Consider the following 15,895-nt stretch of genomic DNA (forward strand, 5'->3'; position numbering starts at 1 on the left):
GATGCTAGGAAGGTGCTGGTCATGAACAGCACACATTATTTTCAGAGGAAAAAATCAGGTTTGTTCTCAGTGGCCTCTTTGCTCTCCTCATCTGCACCATTTGCCCAGGAAAATGCTCACAGGGCAGGGAACATGGGATGCAAGGATGAGTTCTTCCTCCACCTCCACACTTTGGTGGCTCATTCACGTGGGCTTGGGCTGCACGTGGCTGAAGTATCTGCTCAAAGTTTGCATTTTCTTCCTAGAAATGATTTAAGAGGTGCCCTGGCCTGACCTGCTGGAGCTCCAAGTGCCCACAGTTTCCATGCAGCATTTCTGTACCAACCCTTGTGCCATAATGACAAAGATCTGTCTGCAAGGACAACTTTTATTTCTTACTTTGAATGATTTAAACTGCTATAGGAGAGAGAGGATCTGGATTTGATGTTCTGCAGAATGTTTTCTAAGGCTTTTATCTTACTGGGGTTAGGATATTGTTAGTCTGAAGTAATGCAGTGCCTAATTACCAAGTTCCTCTGGTGGAAGAATGGATTTTAGGGATATATCTGGTAACCCTGCTCCTCAGCACAACCACCAAAAACTCTTATTTAGAGACTCTAATCCCTTGTAGATTGATGTAGTTACTCCAGTACTGATTCTTCTCTATAAAATTGCTGAACTAGATCCAAGAGAGGAGGGGAAGCACTGGAAAAGCTGATCATACATTTTCCTCTAGTAATGCTGTTGATTGGCTGTTGCTCACAGGTGACTGAAATGGCTTGTCAAAGGCTAAAATGAAATGCAGAAAACCAAAGTGGAAGCCACTCCCTCTGCTTTTAATTCTGATGTTCCAGCTGTGCATCAGCTGAGATGTTGGCTCTTCCTACTCCTGGCATCAGGCTTTCACATCTCTGGGAGAGAGTGAGAATCCCTGCTTTGCCTGCCTGAGAAGGCAGAAGAATTTCACCTTAAAAAAAACAAAAACAAATCACACTCAGGTTTGTGCTGTTTTCACCTGCTTAAGGATTCAAAGGCAGAAGAATTTCACCTTAAAAAAAAAACCAACAAATCACACTCAGGTTTGTGCTGTTTTCACCTGCTTAAGGATTCGAAGGCAGAAGAATTTCACCTTAAAAAAAAAACAACAAATCACACTCAGGTTTGTGCTGTTTTCACCTGCTTAAGGATTCAAAGGCAGAAGAATTTCACCTTAAAAAAAAAAACAACAAATCACACTCAGGTTTGTGCTGTTTTCACCTGCTTAAGGATTCGGAGGGGGGAAAAAATAAAAATAAATCCCAAGCAGCTACATCCCCTGTTTACAGAAAAATCCATAAAGCAATATTGCAGCTCAGCTCGTTCCTGCCTCCAGTCTCTCTTGCTAAATGTGCTGTTAGTGCAAAAATAACCAAAGAGGTTCAGTAGCTTGGAGCCTCGACATAACACACAATTTTGGATGAGTTGTATTTTATTAATCTGTAGAGCTGGAGGCAGAGTCCACTCTCCTCTCAGAGATATTGTTGATCACTCCAAAGTGCTGGGACCTTTTCTGAATATTTTGTGTGTCACTGGCAGTGGTTTCGCTGCCTGCACAGACAAATGTCAAATAAAAATGCTACCAGTGACATTACTAGGTATGAAAGGGACTGAGAAAAATCATTCCTATCTACTTGTCTGGGTTATTGAATTTTTTTTCAAACAAGGTTCTAGGGGCAGAAGCTGTGGAATTGGTTGAATATTTAGAACGATTCTTGTATATTTTATTTTTGAGAGCAGTAGATTTTTTTTCCTCCCCATTTCATTTATAACTTCTTGATGTTAAAGTCTGCATGACCACATCTCTCCAATCCAAAATAAGGAAGGCTCTATGTACATATTCTGGAATATTCTAATTTACATGATGGCCCTCCTGCATTTTTCATGTGATGCCCACAGGTTAGTCCCTGAGAGATGATGATTCTCTAAACCATGGAGGAGCTTCTCATTTCAGGTAAAAAAGCAGCTGTGTCACATAGGTGCAGAAATAGTTTATCTGCATGCTATTACTGCTGTATTAAAAATAAATTACCTATTAGGAGTTCCTGATTAATAGATTATAAACCCTATCTTAAGGAGACATTACAGTTCTGCTGCAGTGCAGCCATGGCCAGAACCACATGGTTCTGATGAGATGGGATTCAAGTGTCTAAAGACCCAAACAAGTTGGATCCCATTTTTCCTCATTCAAGATTTCCCTGCCTCCCCATATTGCTGTAACAATTCTGCACTGGGTATTTCCAAGTCCTCATTGCTCATTTCTCTTGGTTTCCAAAGCAAACAGCATTTGTGTTACATTTTTAGGCAGTTCATTACATGCTCAGGATGAGATCCTTCAGGAAGGACCCTCTCTTTTTTTTTTTCATATGAAGTACAATGGACATTTTACTTTGAACTGAGCAACTAAGTTGACAAGGAATGGGAGGTAGTGAGTTAAAAATGAGAATTTCCAAGCATGCTCAGTGTGAGATTAATGCACCAATGAACTCCTTGATTGCAATTCCAGCAGGGCAGAAACTTCTGGCCAAAGCTCAGAGCCCCAAAATTCAGGCTGGTACTGATGCAAAGCTCCATCAGATGCTTTTGCTACAAAACAAGCATCACCTCAAGTCTTGGGGGTCATATAAAAGCAAAAAGAGAATGTCAGACATAAAATCAGATCGTGTAGCAGGGAGTGTGGGCATCCAGCTGCACTGTGACTGGGATTTTCAGGCTATAGTTACATTTATTTCAGATTTTCAGGATCTGTGCCTGCCACACATGCAACTTGGAGCCTTCTGTGCCAGCCAGGTAACCAAATGCTGTCTCCAGGATCTTTCAACACAGCTGAAGTTCAGGGAAGGGAATGGATCTTAAAAGCCCCCCCTTTGCTTTGTGCATTCCCTGATGAACAGGGAAAAAAATTCCACTGTGGATGCTCACAGCAGGGTTAGATAAATCCTGCCAGTGTGCTTAGCACTTGGATTGGCTGCCCAGGGAATTCTTGTGTTTGCACACAGGAGATGGGAACCAAGAGAGCATTTCTAAAGTAAGGAAATGGATCCTCTCTTACAAAAACTAATGGTAGTGGGAAATGGATAACCTGTTATCTGGATAAATATTCCTGCCATTAATAGTATCCTAAAAAAAAAAAAAAAAAAAAGGGATACCCTGCTGCAATGCATGTCTTTATAAATGCTTTTTTTATTTAAATATACTTAATATGCACAGGTTTGGAGGAGTCTGCTGAAACATGTACCTTTTTCATTTACTATCTGTAGTAACTGATGATCTCAAATCAGGACTAGGTGGGTCATCCTTCTTGACAGCATGATGGTGATCCAAAAATCTCATGTTATAATAGATCTTGATAAAAGCAGTGACTGGATCAGATTAAAGTATTCAATATATTGATGTTATAAGAGCAAGAATCTGCTTTTAAATGTCACTATCAGGTAATTGTTCTTCAGGATCTGTGCAGGATTAATTCATTTTGTCAAAGTACAGTCTGTAGAAAGAGTGGGGCTTGAGAAATTCACTTCCAGCTTCTGTCTGTCTGTCAATACTTAGGAGCTTTTGCATCAGTTAAAAACTGTTCTTCCTAAATTAACTGAATGGTTTTTGTCTTGCTTTTCTTGGATCTGAGATGATACTTATGTGAAGACCTGGTTTTCTTCTGTGTAATTAATCACTGCAGAAAAAACAGTGTTCAGAGGTGGAGCTCTCTCCACTTGGTCATAATTTGAGATGAGCTTTCAGAGTATTAGGTTCTTACAATTTTCTGACACTTCTAGCCTGAGCCCTGAGTTCTTGCAGACAACTGTCATCTGTTCTTGCATGCACGTTGCAGAATGATTCCCTAAAAGCTTTCTATTGATATAAATTGCCTGAGTTCTCCCACTCCCAGCAGCATATGGAGCCCTGCTGGTGCACTGAATAACAATTTAGCAGCTGCATGGGAGTCTTATTCCTCATCTTCTGTCCCTGGTCTTGAGGAAAGAATATTGCTTGTTACCTCTAGCAACGTTTTCCTCCCTTCTTCTCATTAGCAGTACCTTCTCCTCCTTTGTTCTCATTTGAGAAAATGCCTCATTTTTCCTGCTGTGAATTCTGCTGGATGTTGCTGTAGGTTCTGCTGCTTGCTGATGGCTCCTGAGATGCTGCTCAGGTCTCAAGCCCAGAGGCACAGGGACTCAGCCAGCTGGTTCTCAGGTTCTCTCCAGCTCTCTGATCCAGGGTTCCAGCTGCTGGATTGCCATTCCTGGGAAGGCAGAAAGGTCAGAGCTCTGTGCTGTGACAGGGGAGGTCACACAGAGCTCTTGTGCCACTTGGCTCTGTGTGTGCAGTGTGAGGGGGCACAGAGCTGAGCTCTGGTGCTGTGGGTATCAAAACTCAGATTGTTTCCCAACAGGCAGCATTCCAACAAGTGTTAGCACGATTTCTTTTGAAGGCCTTTGATTTAGAAGGCTTCATTTCCCTTAAATAACCACTGCTGGCTGTTATTATAGCAACAGAGCAGTGCAAAGAACTCTGAGTACTTTTTCAAAGGGGGGAAACTATCTGAAGATTGGACATGGCCACGTGTGCAGCTGAGTGCATAGGCTCAGCTCTTGAGAAAATCCAGTTGTCTGCATCCCAGACTCCAGTTTTTTTCTCAACATGGCTCCAGCAGAACTCTGACTTTGTGCTTTAATCTTTTCCTTAGGGATATAAACCCTGCCATTCAGAGCAGGCAGCACTGGGATGTCCTGGGAGGGAGAGCAGAGCTTTGTCTCAGTGCTGCACCAACTAAATGATCCCTCCCCTAGGAGCTGCTGCTTATTTGGGTCATTTCTCAAAGTAAAACTCAATGCAAAATAGAAAAGATAAAAATTATCCTTGTGTAGTATGTCTAAAAGTAATCAAACTTATGGGAAGGGTTTAAACCACTTATGGCAAGTGGTTTAAAATACTCAGTTTACAAGAGAAAAAGCATTTCTCTGTATAAGTTCGAGGTTGAAAACCATTATTTTTGAACATTGAGTCTTGTTTCATGGTAATGGAGTAAAACAAAGTAGTTTAATCTTGTAATCTCAAAAAACTGATGCAATTCCTCTAATCAGTCAAGCAAAGTCCAGCCAGATTTTTCCTCAAAAAAGAACATTTTGTGTTGATAAGAGATGTCAGAAGTGATGCTTCTTGAAATATCTAAATGGCCTAAAAGTGTAAATCATATTTACATGAACAACTTGAAGTTTAGGAGCCTCAGTGGTGTAGTCAGTGGGAGATTTCCCTCCCCTGCTGTGGTGAGACAAGGGGAAAGAGGGAGAGCAGCTCAGTCTTCACATCCCTTTAATCATCTCCTGAAAGTGAGATCATGACTTTTTTCTGCTGGGAAATACACAGAGACCACAAGCTCATTCCATTTCTTACAGATCACCAAATTATTACATAGTAACATCTTTTTGTCTCTCTAATGGGAATTTGCTTTCAGGCAATGTCTTAGAACTACAAAGCACCACATCCCCTTACTAATATTTTATTTTCCTTTTAATTTGATGCAAATTTGATGCAGAAAAGTGCAGTCGGCAGCAAACACGATTTTCTTTTCTTTTTTAACTTCCCGTAGGAGTTCTTCATCTTTTCTGCAAAGTTGGGGGAAAAATGTGCAGCAATAAGTGAGAAATTGGTGCAACTGGAAGATCAACTCCAAACGTCCATCTGCAGAGTTGATGAAGGAGTTATTCATATCCTTTTTTTGGTGTAGCTGTGCATCACTCTCTGTAAGTATATCTGTGAAATATTTGCTTATCAGATTCATCTGGGATATTGGTTCTTAGTGTAGATTAAATATATTAAGAAGGGGAGAGCTGATTGGCTTGATGAAGTGGGTGTTTTTCCCTCACTGCATTTTCACTTTGGTCTGATCCAGCTTTAATTGATTTAAACAGAAGTTAATTCTTTGTAAATGGAGATTAGGCCCTCCAAAGTCTCTACACCTAAAATCCTTTTGTTTGCAGTGCTCATAGAAGTAAACACCTCGTGCACCAAAAGCTGTGTGGATACAAGCATCCATGCACCTGCATTTCCTGACATGATTTAGCTAAATTAAATGCTGCATCATTGACTTGGGCTGTTTATATTGTCATAGGTAGTTTGGGGGTTTTTCTTTTTTTAAAAAATGGGCAGCAGATGCATCATGTGCCATGCTCTGCTACATTAAATCTGCCTCTAACACTCCAGTGCAAAGAAGCAGATGAGATATTGTCTTATAAAACATCCTTATCTCTTTCTGTGCTTCATCTGTCATTCAGGATCTGATTGAGGATTGCTTAACCTTTAGGAGGCATTTGTTGTGCCTGCATCTGTGGACATTTTTCAAAATTTATGAGCACAGAGAATTGTTTCATTTATAACTTTCATAGAAAAACCTGATCACAAAAGAGATTTTGTTTTTCTAAGAAAGGGACAAAAAGAATAAGACCCAGTGAGGCTGAGGAAGATGAGAGTGCTTAGCTGGGTAAGTTTTAGAGGAGAAGAGGTGGCAGGCAACTGGATAATGAAGAAAGATTAATAAAATCAGGTTGGAGAGATTATCAGAAGAGCCCTTACAAACACCTGAAGGTGAACTGGGATTATGATGGTGTCAGGAAAGATTCAGCTCTCACTAAGCTGAGGCAGGCAGTCCTGCAGAATAGAATTTAGAGAAAGGATGATAAATAGAGGGGGAGGAAATAGTGGTTTAGGTAATTGGGCACCTATTGCCAGCCTATTCCTGTTCTAGGAACTTGGTTTCATTAAAGGTATCAGGAAGATGAACTTCTAAGGGGGGAGGCAGGGGGAAAAGGTGTTGGGGTTGCATCAGAGGGGAGAAATCCAGTCACTAATCTTTTGCTACTTAAAATCTTTCTTTTCTAAGCATTTCAGTGCACAGTAAGATTATTTTCTTCTGTTTACCATAAGGCAGTTTGCAGTTTTGTGTCCCCAGTGCTGTTTGTGAACATTCTTTTCAGAGCTGTGTGGATGTGTGTGTCTCTTGTGTCTGTGCAGAGCATCCACTCCCTTCTTCCCTTCTGTGCTCTCAAATCAGCTTTTCTCATTGACTGTAATCAAAGAACACTCAGGGTTGGAGTTATGGGTTCTTTGCAGTGAACTTAAGTTCATATTCAAACCAAACAGTCAGGTCTGATCATAGTCAGTTAACTAGGGAAGGTGAAATAAGCTGAAAAACTGCTTTTTTGATTCCTGAAGAAAATACACTACGTGTAAGGTAGTAGTATTTGTGTTTTCTATAGAGTGTCCTGTTGAAGTTGCCAGGGTTAGTTTAAAAAACCAAAATCTAATCATTGAAAGTTTGAGAAGAGTTGTAGATCAGTCTTTTTTCTAGGCCAGAGCAGCCTGATGTAGATCAGATTCCTTCTGCCAGTGAAATTCAGCTCACGCCATCGAAATAGAGAAATGCACCCTGGGTGAGTGATATCCCCATCCTCCTGGCAAGACCATCAGTCACAGAATAAGAAACCATGTTTAAAACATAGGGACATGGAGAGAAGCAGTTCAGCAATTCAGCAGCCCCTCATTAACATGCAGTTGCTATTTCAGAGGTAGTCCAGATCAGTGTGCAGAAAATGTTACCATCTGTGCTAGACCTCAAAAAGGAATGGGAAAAATAGCTACCAGAATGCTACAGACCTATGGATTGGGGTTTTTTGTGTTTGTTTGCTTGGTTTTTTGCTTTTTTTTTTTAAATAAAAACTGCCCAGGGTGTATGAAATAAACATGGATAACTTGCCTGTATTGCAGGAACCAGCACTGAGATGGGTGCCAGTAATTTGCCTCAATAGAAGAATTTATGATTAATAATAGATGGATCTCTTGTTTGTATGGTAGTTCATTTGGTTGTAAATGGAATGATTTCTTATCCCAAAAATTGGAAAATTAGGTAGTTTTCCACTGAACTCTGAGAGCAGGGGTTTAAAGCTATGTAATTGTAATAAAAGCAGGATAATTTTTTCAAACTGGTTATTTTCACTCTTCCCATCAGCCCCCCAAAAACTGCCCAACATGTAAGTGTCCCAAACTGTTTTAGGTCAAAAACCTGACTGATTCTTCACAGATGTAAATTAGTCCTGTCAGCTGATTACTGAAAGACTTTTTTAAAGACTCCACTGAGAAAAATAAATTCCTGATGCTCTCGAGCCATTTGCCAGTGTTTAGTGTGTGTCATAGCTTTGATTAATAATTAAGTTTGCACTAGAAGAAAAACCCCAGATGTCATTGTTTTTCATTCTACATTTTGATGGCACAGAACACTTAAATCAACCATGCTGCTTGTCAACATTGCCAGCACAACCTGAAAAAAAAGGAGAAATCCTGTAGTATTTCTTAGTCCTGAGTATATGCACAGACCCACTTGGGATTCCCATTTATTACTGAGGTCTTTTGGTGCAAATATTAAAATTCTACTTTTGTAATAAAAAGCATCAACCAATAGCTAGGGGCTGGGGGGGGGGGGAGCTAAGAGCTCATCTGCAGCACCAGGAGGTATTTGTTAAATTCAGTGTAATAGAACCAAACAAACCCACAAAATGTTCAATTACAGTTAATCATGGGTGGGTGTTTGACAACAGTCCACATCATTAATTGCAGGAACCAAAGGACAAGAGGGGACCCATTCTGGTGTCTGCAGAGCTGATGAGAGGTGTTGCTTTCCTGACAGCAAAACCCTGGAATTCCCACTAAAATTAACCAGAGCCTATCCTGCAATTTCAGGCATTTTGTGTCCTTAATTAGCAGTTACATTTTGATAGACAAGTTGAAGGCATGTAATAAGTTCCTCCTGGTGAAAATGCTTCAGTTGGAAGAAAACCTGCCTGGCAGGTTTTTATTAAAGCAATCTCCATGCCTCACACTCAAGTGGGGGTTTAAACACTTATTTTGAACATAGAATTTTGGGCCTCAGCATTCATTAGGCATTGCAGGTGACTTGGCCATCCCTTCCCCTTTGTCACCCAGCAGGCTCCCCTACATCTCTTGCTTTACACCAGAGTCAGGAGTGTAGAACTTAGCCCCAAATGAACCTCACTGAAGAATCTCACCCTGGGTGAAGCCTGCATTAAATTTTGGGTCACTTACTGTCCTTCTAAGGCTTTTTCTTTTATAGGAAAAGTTAGAAATTAAGTGTACTGTAAGAAAGCAACTGGTCTGTAATCTTTGTCTCTTTTCCCTCAACATCTGTACTAAGAGAACAAGGAGATGCAGGGATGAACCTATTTATTCCCAAATATTAAGCAGCTCTACAGTCTGCTTTGTAGCTCCTTGTAAATCATGGGCTCTTGTCATAATGTTCAGATTTTTTTTTTTTTTAGAGAGAGGAAGTCAAATAGATGAAAAGCTTCAGTGAAGACAAGGTTAGAGTTGCAGCATTGTTGGAGAATGTGGATTGTGTTTGTGTTAAGCCATTCCCAAGGACTTTAATTTACTGCTTATGGGACAGCAGAGAGATTTTTGCTCCCTGTTCCTGTTAGTTCAGTTTCTTTCCCCTTCATTTTCCTTCATGCTTCAAGATTTCTAATCCACTGGCTGTGAAACATTTCAATTTTCCTTTTCTCTCTACCTGAAAAGAATTTTGTAATCACTTGGGATATTACAAATAGCAGGCATGTAGTCAAAGACTGTGCATCAGAAGTTATTAAATTTCAGAGACTTCATGGTGTTCATAAACTGAAGAATTTCTCTTTTACCAATTAGGTTTTCATCAGAGCATCATGATGATCAAATTGCAGAGTGGTTGCTGGTCCAGGGCTGCTTTTAAGAGGATCATAATGTTTCTTACCTCAGAGAAGATGTACAGAGCAATTAATTTGCCTTTGTACTCTGCCTTGAGATCCTAGGATAAGAGAAATTTTGTATCTGCTGCTATTGCCTGTAATCAGAGACAGATTTAGACTTTATAGAGTTTAGACTGAGAGAGCTGTCCAGAAATCAGAAGTGTGCATTAATACTCCTGGTGAATGTAAGAAGACATCATAGTGAATATATGTAAATACATAAAGACAAAGTTTGGAGGAACTGAACAGAATAAAAAGCACCCACAAGGCTTTTCAAAGCCCTGATAGCAGTGAATTCTGTAGCTTTGCCATGGTCCTCTCTAGTCTCAGTTTTTCAAAACTAGCAGCTCACTTTTTACAGTCACATAACCTGAGGGTGTAATTTTTTTATTTTTTTTTTTTTTTGACAACAACACTTCACAATGGATGAGCTCTGGAAAGGATGAAGCCCATCCTTGTGTGTAACCTTTCCTGTGCATTGTGGTTTTGTTGTCAGCCTCTTTCCTTTCCCTTGAAGTGAGTTTCTGGCTCTCTCAGAGCTCATTTGATAACTTACTGCTCAAAGTGGACTGAGTCCTCTCTCCCTTGGCCTGCTTGGGTTGCCTTTTTGGGGTCCTTTCAGCCACACCTGTACAGGAGGTGGATGGGGTGAACCAGAGGGTTTCTTCTCATAGATGGGGGGTCATTGGTTTGGAGCTTCAGGCTCTGCCTTGTCTCACACTTGCTTTGCTCTCCCTGTAGCATAACCTGGGGAAGAGAGGATAAAGTTGGTTATTTCACTGAGCAACACCCAGTCCTTGTTCCTGCTCCAGCAGTGGGCATCTCTCTGGTATAACATTCCATTTATCAGCCAACATCTTGCTGATACAACCTGTTTCTTATCCTCAGGAGAGTCAGGTCATCAGAATAAAAGAAAAACTCTACAAAACTCCAAAGCTCAGCTACTCAAAAACTTGTGCACATGGAGCAGTTGCCACTGTCTGAATGTCCTGGCCTGGCCTCTGCCAGGTTGCTCCTGGCTCTGCCTTTTGTGTTCTTGTTGCCCCCCCCTGACATTTCACTGGAAGGTTTTGTTAAGAGGCAAAACCATCAGATGGCATTTTTTTCCCCTCAGTGCCTTCCAACCAGACAATGGCAAATCAAATGTGGAAAACCTCTCTCTTCTTAAACACATGAAGTGTTTTTACTGAATTATCAGGTGCTTTTCAGGTGGCCTTTTCCCTTTTTAATGCCTGGCAGCACAACCTTGCTACTGCTGCTGATCAATTTGCTTTTCATCTTGGTCAGAGCATCCACTCTGGAGCCTCATATAGCTTTTTAGGTTTGCTTTTTATAATTTTTATAATTGATTTTTATTTTTGCTTTCTGCTCTATAATTATTCTGATAATTCAGCTCAGATTAAAGCCTTCTGGAGGCAAGCAGAGCAGGAATGCTTCCCCTGCCCTAAGCTGATGACCCAGGGTCCTCCCTGCCTTGCAGAGTGCCCATTGCTGAGCTCCCTGGTGCCACCCAAGCTCTGGCACCTGGCTCATGTCTCAGGATGCTCCTCCTGCCTTGTCACCTTCACCTGGGCTCTGATCCAGCCACCTCTGGCTCTCTGCTTTTAAAATCCACCCTCCATGCATCAGGGAACCCCCAGCTTGGGCAGCTGCCTCCATGGTACAATTTGTTCATCTCCTTCCCAAGAGAACAGTATCCCCCATCCCCTCCTTTTTTTTCCCTTTTTTTTTTTTTTTTTTTAAAGTGCTAAATAATGCTACTTGAGGACTTCAGACTGCCTGCCTTGTTTTTTTTTAAATCTTTTTTTTTTTTTAAACAAGTGTGAGAAATGTATTAATATTTAATCCAAACAATTTGGAAGAACTGGAAGCTATGATTAGATGGCCATGCCATCTGTTGTCAGCAGCAGAACAAGAATTTATTTAATAACTTGGAAAGGGAAAAGGGGCTGCCAATCACCTATGGATTTATTCCTTAATAAAGCTTGCACAGGCTCTGCAGAGGGAGATCCAGGTGGTGAAGGAGACGCTCCAGACCCTGCTGCTCCAACTTCAGCCATCCAAGGAGGTAGGAGAAGAAAAAGCTGGAGACTTCCTCAGTGCCAGCTGGTGTCCAGGAAAACAAGACTTGAAGGAATAATGAGCAGAAAGAGCTGCTAGGATGGATGATATTAATTCACAAAGGGCTGCTTTTAGTAACTGAATCCTGGTTTACCCAGCCTGGGGGATCTCTGCTCTCCCTGCATAACTAATAACTAAATCAATTATGGAGAAACAGAGCCTGGAGGTCTATCAGCAGAAATATTCCACACAGCCTCACAGAGTTTTGGCACAGATTGGGAAACAGCTTTCAGAGCAGCCCCTGTAAATGTGTAGATTACAAATTGATACGTTTCAAGTTGAGTCTGCAAAGTTGCCTTTAATGTCAAGGAAATGTTCTCTTTGAAGACTTGTAAACAGGATCTGTCTTCCTTACTCATGGATTTTTTTTTTTCCTCCCTGATTTAAAAATGTAGTGTTAAATCTGGAACATCTAGTATTTCTTGAAAAATAACCCTAAGAAGAATATTAAGAACTACTTTTTTTTTTTTATCTCCTTTCCTTTGGCTTGAACAGCTTTCTTACACTGAATATATTCTCACATTCCTGCCAATAATTAAATCAATAGGGTGAAATTCAAGCTAACCAAGTTCTTTCAGCTGAAATTGGAACCTCATTTACTGAGTGGTATTGAGCAGAGTGGAGGTGACTGACAGCAGCCCCTATGCCAGTACTTTAATTCTCTTCATTTAGGCATTAATATAAACTCACTTTAGAGTATTGCAGAGGTTCTAAAGCACAAAAAATTGACTATGTTGGCAATTTGTGTTCTTTGTATTTAAATATTGTGTGAACAATAAGTCATTTAAGTCTCCTTGTAAAGTTCTTTACTATTACAGAGCTTTCACCTCCTTATAAAGCTCAGAAGGAATGCAGACTTTTTTTGCAGGAGACAGGTATGTATATATTCATGCATACTTAAACATGGATTTTTATAGGAAACTAAGTTCAACTGAAGCCAACTAATGTCAAGGACCTACATTTAGATCATTGTTCAAAACAGATAATGCCTTTAGGAATTTATTGTGTAATCTTAACTCAGAGAGCAATTTAGGTCTGATATCACACAAAATCCTCCTTCTGCCATTTATTGCAGGGGGAGAATTATAAAGAAAAATCTCATTTATTTTTTAAAGTCAATAGATGAAGAAAATGTCTTGTAACTCAGTATTGTAGTTTTTTTATACTGTTTTCCTGACATTTAGAAAATGATTGTTTTTCTGCTATACTTCAGTTACTCATTTTATAGCCACATTGTGAAGGTTTTTGCAAATTTTGAAAGTCATTGGACTGCTTGCCCACTAAGCCTGTGTTCCTTTTCTTTGTGTGTTTTAATACTAACTGAAACTTCTACCTCAATGTTAAATACATAGGGAGGGGGTAAAAAAAATTGCCAGGCAGCTGAGACATCCAGCAGGGTAAAACAATTGTCCCCAGGACAATTCCTGGTTGTCAAACCAGGGGAACAGAGCTCAGGTGGCTTCTGTAGAGTTCAGATCCTCAGGTTGGAATGACAACCTTGTCACTCAGAAAAAATGGTTGATTTTTCTCACTGTATAAGACCTGGACCAGCAGCTGTTTTAAGGTGAGGACTCTCAGATCTTCACCTCTCATGGAGTCTCCTACTCTGTTCCCATTCCCAGTCTCACATGGAGCCCTTTTTGCTGCTCTGACAAATGTCTTTCTCCAAGTTTTTCCAAATCCCATGGATTTGCCACTTTCTGACCCTCCAGCCTGAGGGGCACAAGCTGGGGCACTGACCTTCAGCCCATCACCTTCTGCATCTGCCCTGGGAAGCCCTGGGTGGGCACACACAGCCTGGCTGCACTCATGGAAACCCTCACCAGGTCAGGTAAACAGAAAAGCAAGAACACTGCCATGGAAGAGCTCTCTCTTCCACTTGGTTCCTTAAGACCAGCAGAAGCTGTTTCCGGAGAGGTACTGAAGACCCAGGTACTGGGTTTCCAGCCAAAAGCATTTCACAGAATCCCAGACTTTGGGTTGGAAAGGACCTCTGAGATCATCAAGTCCAACCCTTAATCCACTGTGGTTCCCAGCCCATGGCACTCAGTGCCACATCCAGGCTCTTCTTAAAAACCTCCAGGGATGGAGAATCCACCCCCTCCCTGGGCAGCCCATTCCAATGGCTGAGCACCCTCTCCAGAAAGAAATTCTTTCTAATGTCCAACCTAAACCTCCCCTGGCACAACTTGAGACCTCTTGTGCCCTCTTGTCTTGCTGAGAGTTGCCTGGGAAAAGAGCCCAACCCCCCCCTGGCTCCAACCTCCTTTCAGGGAGTTGGAGAGAGTGATGAGGTCTCCCCTGAGCCTCCTCTTCTCCAGCCTCAACACCCCCAGCTCCCTCAGCCCTTCCTCACAGGACTTGTGCTGGATCCCTTCCCAGCCTCCTTGCTCTTCTCTGGACCTGCTCCAGCACCTCAATCTCCTTCCTGAGCTGAGGGGCCCAGAACTGGACACAGTAAATTTCTACAGGGTGGTGAGGACCCCCCAGAGATGAGATGCAACCCTGAAGCTCCACAACACCCCTGTCCCAGCCAGGGATGGGTGTGTGGAATTTTACCCTTTGTGCCTCTCTGTAAGCAGTGGGTGGGCACCATCTGTGCCTTCCTTGGAGCCAGGATCAGCCCTGGGAATGTGAGGTTTGGACCTTTACAGCAGGAGGGGCTCAACAAGTGGGTCAGTAACCCCCCAGCCCAGGGCCAGCAGAACAGCGTCCTCATAGCAAGGTTTCTTTGAGTCATTCCCATACAATTAAGGACAAAAAACCTGTGTGGCTTTTGTGTTTCACAGCTTCAGAGCACTGTGGCATTTTAATAAAATCCCAACTTGCTCACCCACTCTAATAAGACACTGAGCTCCTGAGGAGAAGGGAAACTGAATCAGTCATCATTCATGTCATATTTCTATCTGTTAACATTTATTTTATGCATAATGTGGACTACTACTACTTTAATTTATTATTCCATTAACTTCACTGTTTGTTGTGGGAAGCAAGAGCCAGTAATCATTCCTTTTCTCAGACATGCTGAATAATAAGCCTACTAAAAGAAAAAAATATTAAAAAAATATACTATGCAATGTATCAGCTGTCTTTTATCTGTGGATAGAAAACTTTCAAATAAAGAGAAGTATGTTTTTAACTATCCCAGTGTCTGTTTGCATTCTGTGCAGTGTACAAGATTTTCAGCAATTTCATCCTGGGAATGGGTGGCAGCTGTGGAGGGAGGAGAAGAAAGGAGAAACCATGTGTGTGACTATTACTGTGCTGTCAACAGCAGCAATTCCTCTGCTTGTGAGACTCTGTGATACCTTCTGGAACCAGTCTAAAGATGCATTTAAGAGACCCGTGGCAAAATGGAGCTATTTTCAGAGTGAATGGGAGAGAAATAGTGTGCAGACCTGCACAGGAGTCCTGCCTTGGCTCAGCCAGGCTTTGCAGCTGGATCCTGTCTCCCTCAGTTCCTTAACAGGGAGGAAAATTCTTCCCTCACCCCTGAAGAGGGAAGGAAGGGATGGATGAGACTACACCAGCTGCAGTAATGTCTGAGCTCAAAGTCATGCTCTGCCCCAGCCTCATTGCCATGGGTAAAGATGAGAGGTGACTGTGGTCCCCAAGGACTGGTGTCACACAGCCTTGCTGGGACTGTCACCTGCCCTGGTCTTCCACCCCCTGCAAACATGAATCCCCCCAGAATTAAGCTCTTTTTTTTCCTCCCCTTAAGATGCTGCCCCCCCCCCTAAAGTTTGAGGAGCAGACATGAACCTGGAGTGTGCAGAAACCTCCCCTGCAGCAGGGCTGAGCTGCAAGCCAAGGAAGGAGCTGTCCCCTCCAGCTGTCCCCTGCTTTGGAGGAGGAGGACTTGTGTTGAACAGGCACAAGCTCTCTACAAATATACTATATATATATATATATATATACACACACATGTATAACATATATATGGATAATATATACAAATATATTCTCTACAA

The 15,895-nt window shown here is 41.6% G+C and overlaps 1 protein-coding gene across 5 annotated transcripts in view; it reads left to right on the plus strand.

The window, feature by feature from the left end:
- DISC1 (DISC1 scaffold protein) overlaps nt 1–15,066 on the plus strand; it is a 187,634-nt gene extending 172,568 nt beyond the window's left edge. For 4 of the 5 annotated variants that reach the window (XM_071738961.1, XM_071738965.1, XM_071738963.1 and 1 more), the window contains 2 exons: nt 5,603–5,713; nt 11,788–15,066. In XM_071738961.1, the coding sequence (XP_071595062.1) occupies nt 5,603–5,713; nt 11,788–11,943 (267 nt within the window). In that variant the 3' untranslated portion in view covers nt 11,944–15,066. Of the gene's footprint in view, nt 1–5,602; nt 5,720–11,787 lie in introns of all 5 variants that reach the window. The other variant, XM_071738962.1, reaches the window with a different exon arrangement.
- The last annotated feature ends 829 nt before the right edge of the window (nt 15,067–15,895 follow it).

Source organism: Heliangelus exortis, chromosome 3 (genome assembly GCF_036169615.1).
Source record: "Heliangelus exortis chromosome 3, bHelExo1.hap1, whole genome shotgun sequence".
NCBI classification, from domain to species: Eukaryota; Metazoa; Chordata; class Aves; order Apodiformes; family Trochilidae; genus Heliangelus; species Heliangelus exortis.